Genomic DNA, 20,940 nt, shown 5'->3' with positions numbered 1-20,940 from the left:
CCAACATTTGATTTTCACTTTTGTAATTCGCAGACTCACCGATCGTGGCGTTTCGTGACGTTCGGAAGATGGCAAACAGCCAATAAGAATGGTTGCTCCATTGATCAAACCTTACTAAAGAAGATACAAAGATGATTTCTAGCTAATGAAACGACTTTTTCTCTAGCTGGAAAGCAACCCATATTTAAAGATGGCAATGTCCTTATGACAACATAGGGAATTCCCGAAAATCGTGACGTATGACCTCAGGATTCTCTCTACACGACGGCCAATCGGTAGCTCGCGAAGGTACTCGTAGGTACGAATAAATTCGCGAAGTTCCCACGGATTCGTGTGTAGGAGTCGCGATTCGCGACTCGACGAAAAAAGAAACAGACCTTATCCCCTTTCCGTTGATTGCGCGTGGAAATTCGGCTTACTTCTCGCCAAAGCGTGGCGAGTTGTGCGAATCTAGACTACATCAGGATCGAACGTCACGTAAATGGCGAGCAGCATATATGACGTATACGAGACGGTATAAAGGGAAAATAGAATTGATTTATCGCACGATCTCCCGGGTCGAGTCGGTCGGTCGTTCAGCGCGAAGGCCAGGTCACATCGTCAACAGCAACAACGGACGACGACGCGCGCACGGACGAGCCGTTTCCCGTTTCTCCGCGGTGGCGAACGACACGTCCGCAGGAGGATGGCGACTTGACCTCTCACGAGGAATGGAATGCTGTACGCAACGGTACGTTTTAATAATAACGGTAGCTGTGCGAGCGGAATTCATCTGTCGGCGTCTCCGTCGCCGTCGTCAACGTCGTTATCGTCGTCGTCGCCGTCTTTAGTACAGCGAATTTCGCGAATCGCGCCCGCCCTTTCCCCCGACACGCGAGATCAGGCTCGCGCGACGGAAAGGTTACGCGAACGGTTCTCTCGCTCGCGTGCCGTCGCGTCGTCGCAGCTGCGCGACGTCGAGAACCTTCCCCGCGACTCGACAGCGATCATGCACAGGTATGTCGCGGCATATCGCCCTGCGCGATCGCGTGTCTTTATGCCGTTGAATCGCATCGATCTCGTGATTACACATACCGCATATAATGACGTGCAACAACTCGCCACGTTCCGCGATTCCGAGTTATTGTTTCTCGAGAGCGAGGATAGGAGCAGGTCGTTCCGAAGCAATTCGTGTCGTCGCGGAAAATTACGGGCAGAATTCATCTCGGTCTTGCGACACGCGTCGCGGAATTGCAAATTGCGATTCACACCTCACGACTGAACGCGTATACCGGATATTCGCGGATGACTCGCGCCTCGCTTTGTTGTGCTCCGTTACGATTTTTTTGTCCCGTTCTTCGGACAATGTAAGTGGCTAATTTACATGAACCAATAACGTTTTCTGTGTCACTTTCAGAATATCAAAGTAAAATCCACTCAACCGGTACTACCAAAAGTATAAGGTAAATATGATAAATTGAGAATTTATGTCGTCAGTTAAATTATCAGATCATGTATTTGTTTTACAAATGTAATCATCCATTATGGATTGCACCACTTTGGAACAATCAATAAGAACTTCCTCTCTTAAAAATTATTATTTATGAGTCTGAAAATAGGTGAGGAGATTTGCATAAATTATCTGAAGTTGAGTGCAAAATTTATTTTTCAATGAATATTTTATAGTGATCCAAACTGTGATGATACAGTTAGAAAATTAAATCGTTTAGTACCCTATTAACAGATACACATCATATCTATGCTAATAAAATCATTATATTAGATACTTCATTAAATCATGGAAATCATTGATTGCTACAGAATACGTTCTTTCTTATTTTCTTCACATCAATGCAAATTTTTTTTGCATTGTAGTTGTGAGCATCAATTGGCATAACCAATTGATACAGAAGAATGTGTTTTAACAATTTTAGTTAATAATTTAGTTTGCCAATCCATACACAAGAAAATATATGACTTTAAATAAAAGTAACAAATTTGCATGTCATAATTGTTCTTATATTAGCATCTATGGTTGAGAGAAATAATCTTTCTTTATGGGACAATATCACCATCAATTTGTGTATATACATGTACTATTTATAAAGTAATATATTCTGATTACATAAATATTGTAATATAACTTCTGATAAAATGATATTTTACTTTTCTACAAAGATGGCAGACGTTGATCCTGAGACTTTGCTGGAATGGCTCAGTATGGGACAAGGGGACGAGAGGGACATGCAGTTGATTGCGTTGGAGCAATTGTGTATGCTCCTGCTTATGTCCGATAACGTCGACCGTTGCTTCGAATGGTACGTGAGCGGCATAAGTAACTGCGTAATAATGATTTTCAATGACGACACGCGATGTAACTTGGTATAATGTTTCGTGTGCCCGTCAGTTGCCCGCCACGCACGTTTCTCCCAGCGCTTTGCAGGATCTTTTTGGACGAATTAGTACCCGACAGTGTCCTAGAGGTGACAGCTCGAGCTATCACATATTATCTCGACGTTTCGGCAGAATGTACACGAAGAGTAGTAGCTATGGAAGGCGCTGTAAAGGCCATCTGCAGCCGTCTCTCTGGTGCTGGACTTGGTTCCAGAGCTAGTCGTGACCTGGCAGAGCAATGTATAAAGGTGAATGATCGCGAATTGAATTTAAATAAAATGCAAAATTAAAATAATTTTGTGTATATATGTACAGTAAGTGTAAAAAATATTCGTACACAGGAGATTGTCTTGAAGAAGGCTTTATTTGTAGAAAATGAGCTTTATTTAATAATTTATTAACAGGTAACATAATAAGTGATATATTTCTCAAAATTATGTTAATAAATTGTTAAAACTTATTTTCTACAAATAAGGTTTTTTTTCAAAACTCTCTGGTGTATGAATACTTTTTGCATTTATTATATACATGTCTGTATGTTATGTATCTGTCATATATATACATATGTACAACGTTTTATACTATCACAAAATATTAAAATGGCAGATAATAAAAGTTAAGCCGAGACGAAAAGTCCAGTGCCATTTTTTAACACGAATGATAGTTAACGAATTATTAATTAATTAATCTTGACACTTAACGCGTCCTAATTCGCGGAACACAAGGAGTAGTCCTAAAAAAATCTCTGCTTTTTAGATTAGCTTTGATGTTCAGATTAGAAACTAGCTTAAAAGACAGAAATGCTATATACATATATCGCTCGTACAGGTGTTAGAACTGGTGTGCGCGAGGGAAGCAGGTGCTGTGTTCGATGCCGGCGGCCTTCCCTGCGCCTTGTGCTTCATCCGAGAACACGGAGCACGCGTACACCGGGACACACTGCACTCGGCGATGGCAGTGGTCACCCGACTATGCGGCAAAGTGGAACCCCAAGATAAAGCTCTACCGGATTGCGTCGAAGCTTTGTCGGTCTTATTGAGGCACGAAGATGCACATGTCGCGGACGGGGCGCTTCGTTGCTTCGCATCGTTGGCAGACAGATTTTCCAGAAGGGGCATTGACCCTGCACCGTTGGCGTCGAATGGATTAGTTTCTGAACTTTTGTACAGGTACACACACACACGCACACACATATAAAATTCATGTAATCATTCATATAATCACTCATATATCTGTTGTATGTCATATATAAATTTAACATAAATATATTATTGTATTATATATCTTATATACGTGTAAACACCATTTTCTGCAGATTATCAAACGCTGCAGGGCCTGGCACTTCCGCTACGGCAACGTGCAGCAACCCGAAAACGCCCCCACCGTCTAGTACCGCGACGACAGTTCCGGCTCCGGAGCCGAAATCTTGTGCTTCAGTTTCGACTATAATCAGTCTTCTGTCGACGCTCTGTAGAGGATCACCATCGATCACCCATGATCTCTTGCGTTCTGAATTACCAGACGCGATCGAGAAGGCACTAAAGGGAGACGAGCGATGCGCTCTCGACTCCATGAGACTGGTCGATCTCTTGTTAGTTTTGTTGTTTGAAGGAAGATCGGCGTTGGGTCGTAGCACTACTGGCGGTCCGTCCGGTCCTTTATTACCAAGACTGAGACGCTTGGATAGCGCCGGCGAGAAGTCACATCGACAACTGATTGATTGTATACGCTCAAAGGATACTGATGCGCTGATAGAGGCAATCGATTCGGGCGGGATTGAAGTCAATTTCATGGACGATGTTGGACAAACCTTACTCAATTGGGCCTCCGCATTTGGTACACAGGAGATGGTCGAGTTCTTATGCGACCGAGGAGCAGATGTGAACAAAGGTCAGCGTTCGTCGAGCTTACATTACGCGGCTTGTTTTGGTAGACCGGCTATCGCCAAAGTTCTACTCAGACACGGTGCCAACCCCGATCTGAGAGACGAGGATGGCAAGACACCGTTGGACAAGGCTAGAGAGCGCGTCGACGAAGGGCACAGAGAAGTCGCGGCGATATTACAGTCACCTGGCGAATGGATGTTACCACCGAATCAAGAACACCGGAAACTCGAGGCAGAAGTAGAAGAGTTCACTGAGCCCAAGGGAGATCCCGAGATGGCGCCTGTCTATTTGAAAAGATTATTACCAGTGTTCTGTGCGACTTTTCAATCAACTATGTTACCGAGTGTTAGAAAAGCGAGTTTAAGTTTGATCAGGAAAATGGTGCACTACATTCAGCCGGAATTACTTATAGAGACCTGCGGATCCGACAGCACCGGAGGATGCGGAGCCATGCTCGTGGAAGTGATCGCTAACGTATTGGACAACGAGGTAAGAACACCCGAGTATTACCCGAGTGTGAATCGCTTTGTCGAGTATCGCTATGATTTCTTTTCCTTTTTTTTATTCGGACTTTGTCAAGCAAAAGTAAGATTCTTAAGTAAAGAAACTGTGTCTCGAGGAGACACAGAGAAAAAGAGATCCCGACGCACGCGCGCAGGCAGGGAGCAAGTCAGAGTCGGCGGTTTAGCAAGCGATTTAGTGGAGATTGTTCACAGGAACTCGAAATAAAGGCGCCATTGCCATCGTCCACAGCTTTTAAGGCGCTCATTGGCCCGAAATTACCCGGCCTTACGACTCGCAAGTCCTCGAGTTCGCGCAACTACATTCTCGATAAGACGGTAACGTCCGCTGCTGCATATTTCTATCGCTCGCTACTTGCAGAGAGAGAAAGACATCTCTTTTTTCTTTTTTTTTTGAGAATCCTCACCAATGTTGTAATTTTGTAATTCCGCCAGTTTCCATTAATTTTGTTCGTTAATAATCACGTAGAGCGATCTCGTTTACGTTTCTGATCATTAACACATACATATAAGTGCGCACTTACCACTCATTTACTTTGAAGCGTGAAACTTAACACACTTACGCATGTCGTTTCTCTATTCACTCGGATACGACTCGTATTTTGTACGGGCAGAGCCGCGTACACCACCACTACTCTTCACTACTAAGTCGAGCATACGATTAATTAATCTCAGAGTAATCGTGAGGCGCTAATGACACGCCTCCTGACATTGTGGCCGTGACGTACGTCTCTGTGAGAGAGAGACCTCGCGAAGAATGAATTTTACTTATTAATGTGAGATTTTTTGTCCACGAGCTAATCGACTGACCGAGTTACAAAGAGGGCGAATCAAAGAGACGTGTACTTACTAGAGAATTGTGTACTTCCGACGAGGCTGTCGAAGTATCTGGTCCATCTTTGTCTACTGCCTGCTTGCCGCTGATGGGATCTAAAAAAAAGTGTTTGTTTGCGTTTCTCGATTAGAACGTAATTCTAGAAAAAAGATGCCATAAACACAACATAACACGCTGATACATTTATCACGTATGAGTTTGCAATTGTAAAATAGCCACTTGTTCATAGCGAAAGTAAATCAATTTACATAATTTACATAGTTTACTCTCGTTATGCTTAGCAATTAGACGTCTTTAACTTGTCTTTTGCCAGCCTGCTTAGTGTTCCAGTCTGAGAACAGCGGTCTAAAAGTTTCTGTGTTCTAATATTTAACAGGAGGACGAGGACGGTCACTTGGTCGTTCTGCAGATGATACAGGATCTGATGATTAAAGGCAAAGATGAATTCTTAGAGCACTTCGCGCGTCTGGGAGTGTTCTCGAAAGTGGCCGCTCTGGCCGGGCCGCAGGAGACTACGCCCGAGCCGGAAGCGGAGTCTAATCAGTCTGGCGAAGAACAACGGATGGAAGACGCGAAGGAGCTGTTGGTGGGAAGAGCATACCACTGGAGGGACTGGTGCATATGCAGAGGTCGGGATTGCCTGTACATCTGGTCGGATGCAGCAGCCTTGGAACTGTCGAACGGCAGTAACGGATGGTTCCGATTTATCCTCGACGGCAAACTAGCAACCATGTACTCCAGCGGCAGTCCTGAGGGTGGAACTGACACGTCCGGTAAGCACGGTCACACCACTCGTATTCTCGCACCTCGGTCAAGAACCTGCCCATGCGGACAAAATGAATCACGTTGAGATTCGCACCACGTTCATCATTCATTCTGCTAATGCTGTCCTTATTTTTACTCGGAGTGTCGCTTCTTCCTCCCTCCGCCTCCTCTTTATTCATAACGGTAGACAGATATATTTCTCTTCCCGAATGTCATTTTTATATTACATTTATTCATTCGTGATTAACTTTTGTGAGGGGGAACTCTATTTAGAGAATAACTGGTTTTACTAACTGCCTACAGGAAAGGGGAGGAACACAGAGTCGCTTACCACCGAAGGTAGGTTACATACATGTTCAACTCTCTCTCTCTTTTTCTCTCTCTCTTTCTGTCTTGTAGTCGAGCATGCTGTCCTATCTCTTGGTGTTTTACACATTCCACAGGAGTTACATATTCGAAAATCTCATAGCATGCCATTTACCCTGTCTGTTGCAATTTGAGCACATTTCATTCTATAACGATGATTGATCTGTATTTTCTCTCGGGTGAGACGGATCGTTTGACGCGTATTTCCGTGATTTGCAGAGAATCGCGGTGAATTTCTGGAGAAGCTGCAAAGAGCACGCAGTCAGTTGAAAGTAAATTTCGTGAGTCAGCCTGTGCTTTCGCGCCCCGGCACTACGCGCTTAGTTGTAGGAAATTGGGCATTGTCCAGCAGAAAGGAGAGCGAACTGTGCATACATAACAGCGACGGCCAACAGCAGGCCACTATTTTGAGAGAAGATTTACCGGGTTTTATCTTTGAGTCGAATCGTGGCACCAAGCATTCCTTTACAGCGGAAACCAGCCTAGGTATGAAAAAAAGTTTCAAATAATACACTCCTTTATAATGTAAATAACTTATACATGTATATTATGTGTAATAACTTACACATAATTTATCTATCATAGTATCATATTTATATACAAAATTTTTGATATATACAGTGTTTCTTTACCTTTGCCTACGAAGAATATAGTGTTATCCCTTATGAAAAATTGAATCGAAAAGTCCTGAACATTTTTGTCTTTGATGCTTAACGAAGCAGATATTCTTTAGTAAATTCCAGCAAATCCGCGCCGTTCTTTAGAAGTATACACGTCTGTGAGCTGCGCGCCTGTAATGTGCGTGAATGCAGCGGCGGAACATTCATGCACACAATCAGACTTGCGACTCACAGACTGTGTACTTCTAAAGGACCGCGCGGATTTGCTGGAATTTATTAAAGAATATCTGTTAAGTATCTGTCAATATCTGTTAAGAATATTTGTTAAGCATCAAAAACAAAAATGGCTCAGGACTTTTCGATTCAATTTTTCATAAGAATAACGCTATGTGCTTCGTGGGCAGAGGTAAAGAAACACCCTGTATATATGAGACAATATAATTATAAAAAAAAAACTTTTCTATATAGTATCTTAAAAGTTTTACGAGCATATTCATGTACAGGTCCGGAATTCGCGGCAGGATGGACTGGCAAGAGAGGCAAGAGATTGAGATCGAAGATTGAAGCTATCAAGCAAAAGGTCAAGGTGCAGGCGCAGGAGATATATGAGCGTTACTTCAAAGCAGCACAAGCTCAACCACGCGGCGTAGTGGCGAAACTCGGCGCCATCGTCAGTCAGATCGAAAAAGCGACACAGAAGCAACAATCAGGCAATCGGGAATGGCGCAATATATTGCAAACTGCATTAGAACAGCTTAAAGTGCTGCTAAATGAAGAGGGCCGAGTGTCCGCGTATGAATTGCACTCCAGCGGCCTCGTACAAGCACTGCTCTCTCTGTTAGCCGCACCCCCCGGACCTTCACCGCCGACTCTCAGGGCGACCAAACTCAGGATGCAAAGGATAACCGTGTTTAAGAGTTGTTTCCAGACGAAAGACACGAATAAAGAGCATAACTCTGCAAAGATTTTAGTCCACAAATTAGTCTCGGTGCTAGAGTCGATAGAGAAATTACCCGTCTATCTGTACGATACACCCGGATCAGGCTATGGTCTGCAGGTAATTAATTATAGCATTACACACACACAATTTTATCATATTATAAGAAAGCTCTAGTTTCTCATTTGCAATTTTGTTTTTTTCTATCTTTCTATCTTTAGATATTGACGAGAAGATTACGCTTTCGATTGGAGAAAGCCTCCGGCGAAAGCGCATTGATCGATAGATCCGGTCGTAGCTTGAAGATGGAACCACTCAGCACGATACAACAATTAGAGAATCACTTACTAAAAATGGTAGCTAAACAATGGCATGATCACGATAGATCCACATTCACGTTCGTGAAGAAACTGAAAGAGGAGAATAGAATAACATTCAAGTATCAACATGACTTCGACGAAAACGGCGTGTTGTATTGGATTGGAACGAACGCCAAAACCTGTTCCGAATGGGTAAATCCGGGCCAGTACGGCCTGGTGGTTGTCACGTCGAGCGACGGGAGGAACTTACCTTACGGTCATCTCGAGGATATACTCAGCCGCGACCCTTCAGCATTGAATTGTCACACCAATGACGACAAGCGCGCCTGGTTTTCGATAGATCTTGGGGTTTGGATTATCCCGAGCGCTTATACTCTGCGGCACGCGAGAGGCTATGGCAGGAGCGCTCTGAGGAACTGGATGTTTCAGGCGTCGAAGGATGGTGTCACGTGGATCACGTTATACGCCCACGTGGACGACTGCTCTTTAAACGAGCCAGGCAGCACGGCTACATGGACACTGGAACCTCCGAGCGAGGAGACACAGGGCTGGCGGCATTTGCGATTACAGCAGATTGGCAAAAATGCTTCTGGTCAGACGCATTATCTGTCTGTGTCGGGCTTCGAGGTTTATGGAGAGGTCACCGGCGTGTGCGAAGATCTAGGTCGCGCCGCCAAGGAGGCTGAAGCCGGTGTGCGGAAGCAAAGACGATTCATCAAGACGCAAGTTCTCAAACATCTGGTCGCGGGAGTTAGGGTGGCCAGAGGTTTAGATTGGAAGTGGAGGGATCAGGATGGCGTACCACCAGGTATATTGAGTGTTAACGTTTATCCACTTACTAAGTCTTTAATCCAAGTCTATTCATTGTGTCAGAATATTATTGATTACTATCGACTGTTAGGAGAATAAATAAAAAATTTAGATCTCATAAGCAGCCAAGACGCTCAATGTATGCGTGAGAATGGAGAATTTGTACTTACATGTCGAATGAGTGATTTTAAATAATAAGTCACGTGTCAATCGATTAGAATACCTATTCTGACGACAATTAATGCAACCGCTGACGTTTGATTGCAGGTGAAGGTACGGTAACAGGAGAATTGCATAACGGATGGATAGACGTAACGTGGGATCACGGTGGATCGAACTCGTACAGAATGGGTGCTGAAGGGAAATATGATCTCAGATTGGTCGGCACTACTCTCGAGACGGACAGCGCAGCTAAGTGTAAGAGTAGCGGTGGCGTCTTAACGGGTCGAAAGTCAAGTAGCACACCCAGCTTGCCCGATTGCACCGACACAGCTATGCGCGGCTCGGTAGCTTCCACGGATCAAGCCGCGAGCGCGGATAATCTAGCGGCAAAGGTGCGATTTAATTATGTGTTTTTTTTTTTATCAGTTACATTTCTTATATTTCGAGATTTAATTAATATCACATGTACAATAATATATGTGATATCTTACGACAATTTTCCTGATTTTTATAAGCAGCAAGCTGCCGAATCGATAGCCGAGAGTGTGTTATCGGTAGCCCGTGCCGAGGCGGTCGTCGCTGTAACCGGCGAAGGCGGAGCGAACTCGACGAGCGAACTATCAGTCGTATTGCACCCCAGACCTGACACAACCGTCACCAGCGATTTAGCCACTATTGTTGAAAGTCTCGCCCTTAATACGGATTGTCCAGCTAATAGCACTAGTAATCGCGCGTCCAGTTCCAAACCACTTTTCGCTACTCTAAGAGGTAACAAGGTGAGTTGTATCGTGCACTGTTCGTTTGAAACTTTTGGCGATTCTGTCGTGTACAATCTCGCAACATGTATGTATAAAACTGTACCGTGCAGGCTAGCGGTGGCTTATTGAGTTTAGAAGCTGCTGAGGTTCTGGATCGTATGAGAGAGGGTGCTGACAGATTACGGAATAATACTAATAGTTTTCTGAGCGGTGAACTGCTCGGCTTGGTTCCCGTTAGAATCAGCGTATCCGGCGAGTCCGATGAGAACTCGTTGAGAATTAAGTCTGTATCGAGGCATCATCCAACAGGGATCGCGGATGGTATGTGCATTATATCGATATATAGTAAGCCCTTTTTCCGATACACCTTGACACTCATTTCAGTGTTGTGATGTTTGTGTTTTGTGATGAAAAGAAATGAAAGAAAAAAAAACGTACATATATACGCTACATACTGATCTCGTTAACTGTTACACCTTTTTACAATCTCTAATGCTCGGCGCGCGGCAGCTGTCACACGGCTCTACCGCACTCCGATCTCTCTCTCTCTGACCGAATCGATGAACTCCTTTCATCCTCTCGTGCTGATAGTGTATGTAAAAATTTAGTACATTTCCTCCGAATTAGTTGCTAAAGACTGTACTCGAGAGAAAGAGGCTAGCTCGTCTACGCAAAATACAACGGGTGGTTGTCCTGTTGTGGTTACCAATCCCATGTCGGTATCTGTGCCTAATCTCGCTTGTTCCGATGCTAACAATACCTTGGAACCAACAGCTGCTACTGGTTTATTGGAAACTTTTGCTGCGATGGCGCGAAGACGAACGTTAGGTTAGTCTCGTACCAAGTATAATTATAATTATACTAATATAAGTATAATTATATATGAATGAAGATTACTCATTAATGTTAATTTAATATAATGTCGTATATTCGCTGTCCTCAGCGAAGTGTATTGTCATACACAAAATTACTTCTCCGTTTACGTGGTACAATATGTCAATAATGTATTCTTCTTGCCTCGAATGATAAACGATAATTGTCGTTTGAACGATAACGCAATTTGCAGGACCTACGGGTGGACAGCATCTTGCTTCAAATTCTAATACGAGCTCTAATTCACGAGGACCGAATTCCGTGTCTAGCCTAGTACGACTGGCGCTCAGTCCTAATTTTCCCGGTGGATTACTTAGTACGGCGCAAAGCTATCCGAGCTTGACAAGTAGCGGACAGGTGGCCGGTAGTGGCGTCACTACGACGACTGGACCAAGCTTGGGAGCACTCACCATGTCTCTGACCAGTACAAGCAGTGATAGTGAACAGGTAAAATTGCTTCTTCTTGAATAGCTAATGCGCGACGAAAAAAACACGTTCGAACATTTCTCATTTCATCTTCAATTTCAGGTTAGTCTCGAAGACTTCTTAGAATCTTGTGGGGGCGTAGCAACCTCCAGCGTCGGTGGAGCTCGAACTACCGGTGCACCTACACTCTTAGCCGAATTGGAAGACGATGAAGATGGTGTCCTCGAAGAGGAAGAAGACAATGAGGAGAACGATCAAGAGGTAAGTGTGCGTATATCTCTATTTACTATTTTCGCACTGCTGCAGTGTGGATAAAACTAGTCTATTGTTAATTAAATATTGTGGCAGGAGGAAGACGAAGAGAATGAGGAGGAAGGCGACGGTTGCGAAGGAGAATATGAGGAAGTGATGGTAAGTCGCAATCTCTTGGCAGCATTCATGGAAGACGAGACACCACAGAGCAGCAAGAGACGCGCGTGGGACGACGAGTTTGTGTTGAAGCGTCAGTTCTCCGCTCTCATTCCTGCCTTCGACCCGCGTCCTGGTCGAACGAATATCAATCAGGTGAATAACACGTTTGGTGAATTATACGCATCGCGGATACCGACTGTTCTTCATGTCGAAATATTGTCGCAACAGACAACGGATTTGGAAGTTCCTCCACCTGGCAGTGAAGCGCAAATCAATAGCCGCGTTGGATCGCTGCCCATGCCTAGACTCTCCTTGTCGTTGAAGGGGCCAGGATTTCCCGGTGTAGCGGATGTCGAGATACCTCTCTCAGATCCTCACGCCAGTATCTTCCAGGCCGTGCAGGAATTAATGCAACTGACTGAATTGGGTAGCCGCCAAGAAAAATTGAGAAGGATATGGGAGCCGACCTACACGTAATTGCATTTCGTTAATTAGTCTTATCCTTCATTTTGACATTCTGAAAAAGAGAAATAATATATAGTTTGAATTCGTTTTATTAAATTCGAATCGATTTAGTTTTATTAAGTTCGTACTAATCTTGCTTTGTTTCTTTCTTTTGTGTAGTATAATATACAAAGAAGCTAGAGACGAAGAATCATCCGGTAGAGCGACGCCAATTGTGACGCTGTACTCTCGTAACGCCGCACAAAATGCGAACGCGTGTACTGTCGAGGACGTTCTGCAGCTGTTGAGACACGTGTTCGTCCTAAGCACTGTGCGGGATGACGGCAGACCGGCCGCGTTGGAGCAGGAAGAGTCCGACGACGCTGCTTGCTGGATTCACCCGGACGACTTCACATCCAAAAAGATCACGAACAAGATCGTGCAGCAGATTCAAGACCCGTTGGCATTAGCTGCTGGCGCGTTGCCAAACTGGTGCGAGGAACTCGCGCGGAGCTGTCCGTTCTTATTGCCCTTCGAGACTAGGCGACTCTACTTCAGCTGCACCGCTTTCGGCGCTTCGCGGTCGATCGTGTGGTTGCAGACGCAGCGTGATGCGATTCTCGAGCGACAACGTGCACCGGGCCTGAGTCCACGACGCGACGACAGCCACGAGTTCCGCGTCGGCAGGCTCAAACATGAGAGAGTCAGTGTGCCCAGGGGAGATAAGCTGTTGGACTGGGCAGAACAAGTGCTAAAGGTAAAAACTATGATTTGATTACGATGATCTATGTCGAATGGATGTATCTTACTTAGTGATGCAAGTTTAATTTTTCAACATCTTTATTCAGTACTTCAACTATAAAAATCTTATAAGAGTAAAAATGACTCTTATAAGAAATAATAGTAGCTAATTATAATATTTCATAAAATTAAGCATTTGGAAAAAAATTGTCTTAATTATGTATAATTCTAGTATCATTTTATAGATAACTATTTTACAATAATTTGAGTATAATAATTGTAAGTATATATCTCTGTATGTACTTAAAATTGTTTCAAATTAAATGATTCATTGATTAAATTTAGCCAATGAATTGATGAATGTCTTGATATCTTGAACATACTTTTATATCTTCATTCTTTCTTCATTGTATTCTTTATCGCACAGGTGCATGCAAGTCGAAAGAGCATACTCGAGGTCGCGTTTGTAGGAGAGGAGGGTACCGGACTGGGGCCTACTTTAGAATTCTTCGCATTAGTCGCGGCAGAATTGCAGCGCAGAGATCTGGGTCTTTGGTTGTGCGACGACGCCGTCGACGGGGATGGCAACGACGACGACGAGAACAATGCGCGGATCTTGAGCGAGGAGCAGTGCGTTACTACCGAGGACAAGATCCGGCCCGCGGGTTATTATGTGACACGCGCCAGCGGCTTGTTCCCAGCGCCGTTACCACAAGATTCGGCAGCTTGCGACCGCGCTGTTCGATATTTCTGGTTCCTAGGAGTCTTCTTGGCAAAGGTTCTACAGGATAATAGATTAGTAGATCTACCATTGTCCCGTCCATTCTTAAAATTAATGTGCCGTGGTGATATCTCGAACAATGTCAACGAGAAAATCGGTCTCACCGGCGTCACGCAAGAGAGTATTTCGTCCAGTATGTCGAGCAGCTTCATCTCTGAAGAAGGTGAGACCGACGCTGCGTACTCCACGTTGGAGCCTTGCCCATGGTACGCCGGATTACTGGATATCGAGGACCTCGCCGAAGTGGACCCTGTGCGAGGAGAGTTTCTCAAGGAGATACAGAACGCGATCACCAAGCGTGATCGGACCTTCTCCGACGGCTCGAACGTCGTCGACGAGGAGACGTCGTCGTTGTACATTTCTCATCAGTCCGGTATTTCAGTGGCCATCGAAGATTTAGCATTAACCATGACGTATTCACCAAGTTCGAAAGTGTTTCAACATGATCAAGTGGAGTTAGTGGAAAATGGCGCAGACGTCGCGGTGACAATAGAGAACGCGAAGGAGTACACCAATCTCACCATCAACTACTGCCTTAACCAAGGGATATGCAGACAACTTGAGGCGTTCAAGTCAGGCTTCTCCAAAGTCTTCCCCATGGAGAAACTGCATGCTTTCAGTCCGGAGGAGATGAGAGCGATGCTCTGCGGTGAACAGCACCCGCAATGGACAAGGGAGGACTTGCTCAATTATACCGAGCCAAAATTAGGATATACGAAGGAAAGGTGAGACGATGATATGCAATTTCGTCGGACTTAGCTATAGAAAGAATTTACAATATTTTTTCAGGTATTTAACGAGATTCTATATTATTTGCTCTTAATATCTCTAAATTAATATTTTTTATAATTTTTTATGATATTTTATAAATCAGAATTTAATGGAGAAACGACAAGTGTTTCTACAACAACTTAATGGAATCACGTAATAGACAAATTGATAGTTGATTGCACACACATATTTTCTTTTTTTCTCACATGTGACATTAATATTTCCTTTTTAGCCCTGGCTTCCAAAGATTTGTCAATGTGTTGTTGTCGCTGACCGGTTCCGAGAGGAAAGCGTTCTTGCAATTCGCCACCGGTTGCTCGGCTCTACCTCCAGGTGGTCTATGCAATTTACATCCCAGATTGACCGTCGTGCGCAAAGTGGACGCCGGTTCCGGTGGTTATCCTTCTGTTAACACCTGTGTTCATTACTTAAAATTACCGGAATATCCTACTGAGGAAATCCTGAAAGAGAGACTTTTGGCCGCTACCCGGGAACGAGGATTCCACTTGAATTAAAGAAACCTTATTTCGCTCGCACGAGGAGAGAGAGAGAGAATTCGAATTATTCGTATATTATACGCGGGAGAAAATGATTATACTTAACAGAACGATACTACGTGTTATGTATGTAGGAAAACGAGTACGCGGCCTTTATCGTAATTTGATATAATTTTAATTCTTTTCTCCGGTAAGAGGTACATATAAATATATATATATATATATATAACGTAGTGTATAAAAACACAGACGGCAACTTAGTAACCTGGGACGGAAAAAGCTTCGTTTCTGCAAAAAAACAGATACGTGTCCACGTGGCGTTGAACGTGCTAACTTCTGTCTCTGTCATTTCAGTTATCCAAAATTCGCGATGCAACGTAATTCACGCGCATTTCTAAATTGTCTCCATTTCAGAGATACAAATAGGCGGAATATTGTCGCGGTGCTTCAGTAAATTTCCGTAAGTTGTAATCGCTATACACAATCGAATGTCGAGCTCTCTTAAAATCACGTTTATTTCCTGTATATATTATGGTATCTTTGTAATATTTTATATATACATATATATTAAAATAGGTAGGACAAGATATATGATATACATATTTATATTTAATGTAATTTTTTCTGCTGTGAATTAGTCAATATCTTCTTGTTTTATTTTTCTATTATTTGTCGTTGAGTCTCACGATTTGCAGGTTACAGCTTGAATAGGATTTCTGGCACACCGCATTGGCTATTGATATGTATCACATTAATTATAATTTGACAAATGTCTTATCGTTCCTTTTTTTTGGTGTACTGTGAGTAAAAACTAATTGTTGGAAAAGATCTGTGCATATATATGTATACGTTTACAGTTGGACAAACGTTTGCAAATTATCCGTTCCAGGTATTCGATATTCCATTGTAAAATTGGTCCAATTTAAAGATAATTTTTTTCACCAAACTTTCTTTAAACTAGGGTCTTTTCGAGTATAATCGCTAGAGCCTCACGGAACGGAAAGTCGAGAGTTCCTCACATCAGTCTACTCGCGTATTTTGCTTTCCTTTCTTCTTCGAAAATATCGTACTTCGGATGTCTAGTCTGCATAAAAGGCAAGTTTGATGAGAGAGAGAAAATTTCTATTTTCTTTATATTACATAAAAATATTTACTATATACACACACATGCGCGCGCGCGCATGTAAAAGTCCGGTACCGTGCTACGAACGTTTATGCAATGAGAGTGATATAAATCAAAATTTACTTCTATATGTATATATACATATATATATATATATATATATATATATATATATATATATATATATATATATATATATGCATGTATATATATAATGTATACATATTCGAGTTAATTTTTCATTAATAATATTGAGAAATAGCTATGTTTCGTAGCACCTACTAGACTAAATGTCCACGCAGCTTCTAAACAAAATACTTGTCCCATAACCGAATATTTGTGTATTGCCCCTAAACATCTCTCTGTCTCTCTAAACGAAACGGAAGGAGAAAAAAATAAAGTCGCGATGCTCTATTACGAGCGGACGCGGTTACCAGAGAGTCGCGTATGAAAGCTAAATATTGATTGACACTCTGCATCTTTGTACAATATGCTACTTAATGCTCACGCGATAATTATAAACTACAGACAAAACTCGGTATAGTTGTAATAACGATAGTTTTTAGAGAGGATATATAAAGATAATATAAATGTGAGAAAAGATTGAATAACGATATTGATATTAAAAGGAAGAAAATTACCATTACTGTAATATAAATTATTGCTCCTAGGGGAGATGAATAAAAGCAAAATGTTATAAAGTATAATAACATGTTTTCCAATATATCTCATTATATATAAGTTTTTGTTTTTTCATATAAAGCCTATATATCATACATACTATATATCAACGTGCTAAATTAACCAACTTGCAGTCTACACAAATAACACCTGTAACCATTTACATTGCACCAATGATTCATCAAATGTATACAAAATTACTTTTCTAATTATACTATTGAAAAAATAATTGTTTTACATGATGTTTATACATTGAAGTATATATACATACGTATATGTTATATATACGTATATATATCTTGCGCAGCATTATAATAATATTCTTTACAGTTTTGCCGATACAAATTCCATTTGCGTTTCATCATTCTGCACCACTGCTAGTCACTTTTTCAATACATTTTTCGCCTCGACGCGTTCGTCCTCCAGTTCCTGAGACGTAATATTCAGCTTTGATCTTGCAAAGCTGCTAATTGGAAGATCCTAAAAATTAGTTGTAGAATATTCAGTATTTTCACGTGTTCTCTTGTGCATCGTATCATTTATGAACTTAACTAATATTTGCTTTGAATTTTTTTAGTACAGGAGGAGAATTTTCGGAGTACGGATTATTCTTTACATAAAAATACAAATCACAGGAGGAAGAAAAAACGGAGAGAAGCATTGGGAATATTTGAGACATTTATGAATTCACAGGTTTAAATACTCCGCGTCGTCATAGCTTACCTGTACAATTTCGTATTTCTTGTCCTTGATAATAACAGGGAAAGAAAAGACGATGTCTTTTGGAATTCCGTAACTTCCATCGGACACGACGCCCATGCTCACCCACTCTCCGGGTTTAGTACCAAACCACCAGTCCCTCATATGATCCCCCGCAGCTTTCGCGGCAGACATAGCGGAAGACATTTTTCTAGCGATTATTACGGCAGCGCCGCGTTTCTGAATCATTTCCACGAAGGTCTTGTTTAACCATTCATCATCGTTGATTTCGGACGGTACGGGTTTTGCACCGGATGATTGTGCTACGGTCGCGTGCGCTGCATCAGGATATTGCGTGGAACTATGATTGCCCCAGATAATGACATTCTTCACTTTATCAACCTATCACATTAATACGATTATGTAACAATATAGGTATGTGTACAATGATAATGATAATAGTCTAACAAAATTTTACCTCTAGTTTAATAGAGAAATAAATATAAGAGAATTTTGAATTAATAAAATAATAAATATTACATATTTGTATATTTATTATTTTATTTCAATTAATATTTTCTTCTTATATGTATTTATATTTATTATATTTTAATATATTTCTATAGCAACTATAACTGCAGATATAAACTGCACAATCTACTAAAAGATGTCTTGAACTCGTCCAAAAGACATCCCATTTCTTTTAGGCATCTCTAAGACATTTTTTAGTAATTTCTGCTGTCTAGGATAGCTATTTTATACTTTTACAAGTATAAAATAACAATAATAATATAAAGCATGTATAAAGTATATTATAGGATAAACACTTTAAATATAAAGCAAAAAATTGTTCTACCAATGAGATATATCTTATCATATATTTTATAAAAAAATATATAGAGATATATTCTATCATATATATCTTATATAAAAATGGCGTAAGCACATACTTGTACATTCAAACGCGTAGCTAATGCAGCCTGCGCTCTATTCTGATCCAATCTAGTCATTGCAGTGAAATTCTCCTTTGGGATCGATGGTGCATAATGTGAACAGATAAGTGCATTGGTGTTAGCAGGATTGCCTACAACCAGCACTTTAACATCCTTACGGGCGTATTTGTCTAGCGCTTCTCCTTGCACCTTAAAAATTTCTACATTCGCAGCCAAAAGATCCTTACGTTCCATTCCTTCTTTCCGTGGCATCGCGCCAACCATAAAAGCAGCTGCTGCGTTATCAAAGGCTTTGGCTGGCTCAGCCGTTGGCAAAATGTCTACAAATTTAAACCGGATCGTATAACACCATCGAAACGCAATTCACTGTCACATGGTAATTATACAACGTATCCTAAACTTGGACTTTCAGCCGCGCATGCACGTATACAGATTAGTTAAATATATATTATCGAAACGTGCTCGGAAATACTAGGAAAAGTCTAAAGTATTATTTCTATTTTTCCAACGTTGTACTGCGGCGATTGTTTTTAATTCATCAATTTGCTTTATCGAATCAAGATCATCGAATTAAAAGTTATTTACGTGCTGACAGTAAGTTGTGGAGAAATAATTCGCACGGTTTTCGTAGTTATAAATAAGTGACGCGGCTAGCTAATAGTGGAGAACTTTAAATACCACTGAGAATCAAGAATGAGAAACTCAAATTAATCTTGTACTAGAGCCAACTTAAAATTAACATTTACAGCATCATGTTAAAGCAAAGCTTGTTCCTTAATTTGATTTTTCAAGTTTATAACGTTGAATAACTTTATTAGCTTCATCAGAAAAAAGAAAAATTATTGAAAAAAATGTTTTTATTTTAATTCTATTCTCAAGTTTTTACTTCAGGAGATGAACATAAAGATTATCAAGTTTATTCTGATCTCTCATAATAATTGATATAAAAGCATACAAGAATTATACATAATGAGTAAACATCTGTAACCTTTCTATAGAGTACAAATGTTGAAATATATATTAGAGATTTCTCTGGGATGTTTGGATATCCCTGGGATATTTCTAGAATATATTTTACACACTGGTGTTGTATGGGAAGCAATATTTTTATATACACTTGCATGTTTCTAATTTTCAAAGATCACACACCCACACATACATACATGCACATATCTCTTATATTACCTACCACGTAATAGAGGAAGTGCCAAGTCCTCCAATTCCATAACTACACCATCCAATACTTTCATCATAATTGGGATATCCAATAAGCGAAGATTAACAGGTTGTTCAGGACCAAAAACTGTACCTGCCGCGATCTGGTACAGTAGAGAATAGGCGATTTGCCCGGCAGCACCGGTAACCACAACATTTATAGGTTCAGCCTGCCAAAAAACCATAAAACAATTATTTTCTCTTAATAAATGCACCATATTATACTGAAAAGTACAGAGATTTCATATCATAATTATTATTTAGGCGGAAATATTAATTGTACATTATAGTATGCTATCGTATATAATTGTTAACTCGAAGAATAAATAAATAAAAATAAATCCTGATTAATTTTAATCAAGCATAAGCAGTTTAACTATCTCAATATATATTCCACAAAATAATATGTTCCACAAACAAATGGTTGAACTCAAGCTGGAGAAACGTTAGAAACGTACGCGCGTGAGTATTACACAAATTAATTTAAAATAGAATTCTATTCATGAAGGTCAAACAAAGGTTAAATCAGAGATAATTCCGCCATGATAATAACAATAACCCGAATTATCGACATAAATTATAAATTATGTTATTACAGAAACTCACCATTTTTCTCACAATATGTCCGATATTAATGAATGACACGAAAAAATTGCTCGATATCCACTCGAAATATTACGATCAATGGACAAGACAAATGGCGTAACAGGACTTTCGACACTTTTCGTGCTCTTTAGACTGGAATTGGACTGGAAATGCATTTAAACCGCTCGACTATAGAGTATGCGCTCTTTGATGTGATACCATACTTCACGTATCAGCACCGATTGCCACGTCCTCGGTTGTCGCTTGACTGAAATTTCGCCAACGTGTCACGTAGAAAAAACAGCAGTGACTTTCCTTTCTATATTGCGAAACGTCATGGACACTGAAGCCGTTTCCAACAAAGAACACAAATCCATTTTATTGGTT

The 20,940-nt window shown here is 41.2% G+C and overlaps 2 protein-coding genes across 9 annotated transcripts; one reads left to right on the top strand and one right to left on the bottom strand.

Moving 5' to 3' along the window:
- The first annotated feature begins 285 nt into the window (after window positions 1-285).
- Window positions 286-17,127, top strand: LOC116849515 (E3 ubiquitin-protein ligase HECTD1). 8 transcript variants are annotated; one of them, XM_032826723.1, is made up of 23 exons: window positions 287-730; window positions 1,397-1,442; window positions 2,158-2,297; window positions 2,387-2,621; window positions 3,202-3,542; window positions 3,689-4,748; window positions 4,976-5,098; window positions 5,992-6,388; window positions 6,684-6,719; window positions 6,966-7,232; window positions 7,870-8,423; window positions 8,525-9,431; window positions 9,701-9,987; window positions 10,114-10,371; window positions 10,464-10,674; window positions 10,981-11,181; window positions 11,420-11,673; window positions 11,755-11,919; window positions 12,001-12,216; window positions 12,292-12,536; window positions 12,688-13,264; window positions 13,676-14,754; window positions 15,033-17,127. In XM_032826723.1, exons 3-23 carry the CDS (start codon window positions 2,158-2,160, stop codon window positions 15,313-15,315), a joined length of 7,836 nt encoding a protein of 2,611 aa, XP_032682614.1. In that variant the 5' UTR covers window positions 287-730; window positions 1,397-1,442; the 3' UTR covers window positions 15,316-17,127. The 8 variants fall into 8 exon arrangements, with proteins under 8 accessions (XP_032682620.1, XP_032682614.1, XP_032682616.1 ...); XM_032826724.1 differs by having other exon boundaries at window positions 289-730; window positions 11,755-11,913; XM_032826729.1 differs by lacking the exon at window positions 10,981-11,181 and having other exon boundaries at window positions 286-730.
- On the bottom strand, window positions 17,118-20,805 carry LOC116849516 (malate dehydrogenase, cytoplasmic). Its single transcript, XM_032826732.1, has 5 exons — window positions 20,575-20,805; window positions 19,943-20,138; window positions 18,751-19,073; window positions 17,825-18,202; window positions 17,118-17,581 (listed from the first exon to the last, which is right to left on the bottom strand). Exons 1-5 carry the CDS (start codon window positions 20,575-20,577, stop codon window positions 17,483-17,485), a joined length of 999 nt encoding a protein of 332 aa, XP_032682623.1. The 5' UTR covers window positions 20,578-20,805; the 3' UTR covers window positions 17,118-17,482.
- Between the last annotated feature and the right edge of the window lie 135 nt (window positions 20,806-20,940).

Source organism: Odontomachus brunneus, unplaced genomic scaffold (assembly GCF_010583005.1).
Source record: "Odontomachus brunneus isolate Ranch 3 - 2012 unplaced genomic scaffold, Obru_v1 Obru_scaffold_118, whole genome shotgun sequence".
Taxonomy (NCBI): domain Eukaryota; kingdom Metazoa; phylum Arthropoda; class Insecta; order Hymenoptera; family Formicidae; genus Odontomachus; species Odontomachus brunneus.
This window is presented reverse-complemented; position numbering and strand designations above follow the sequence as displayed.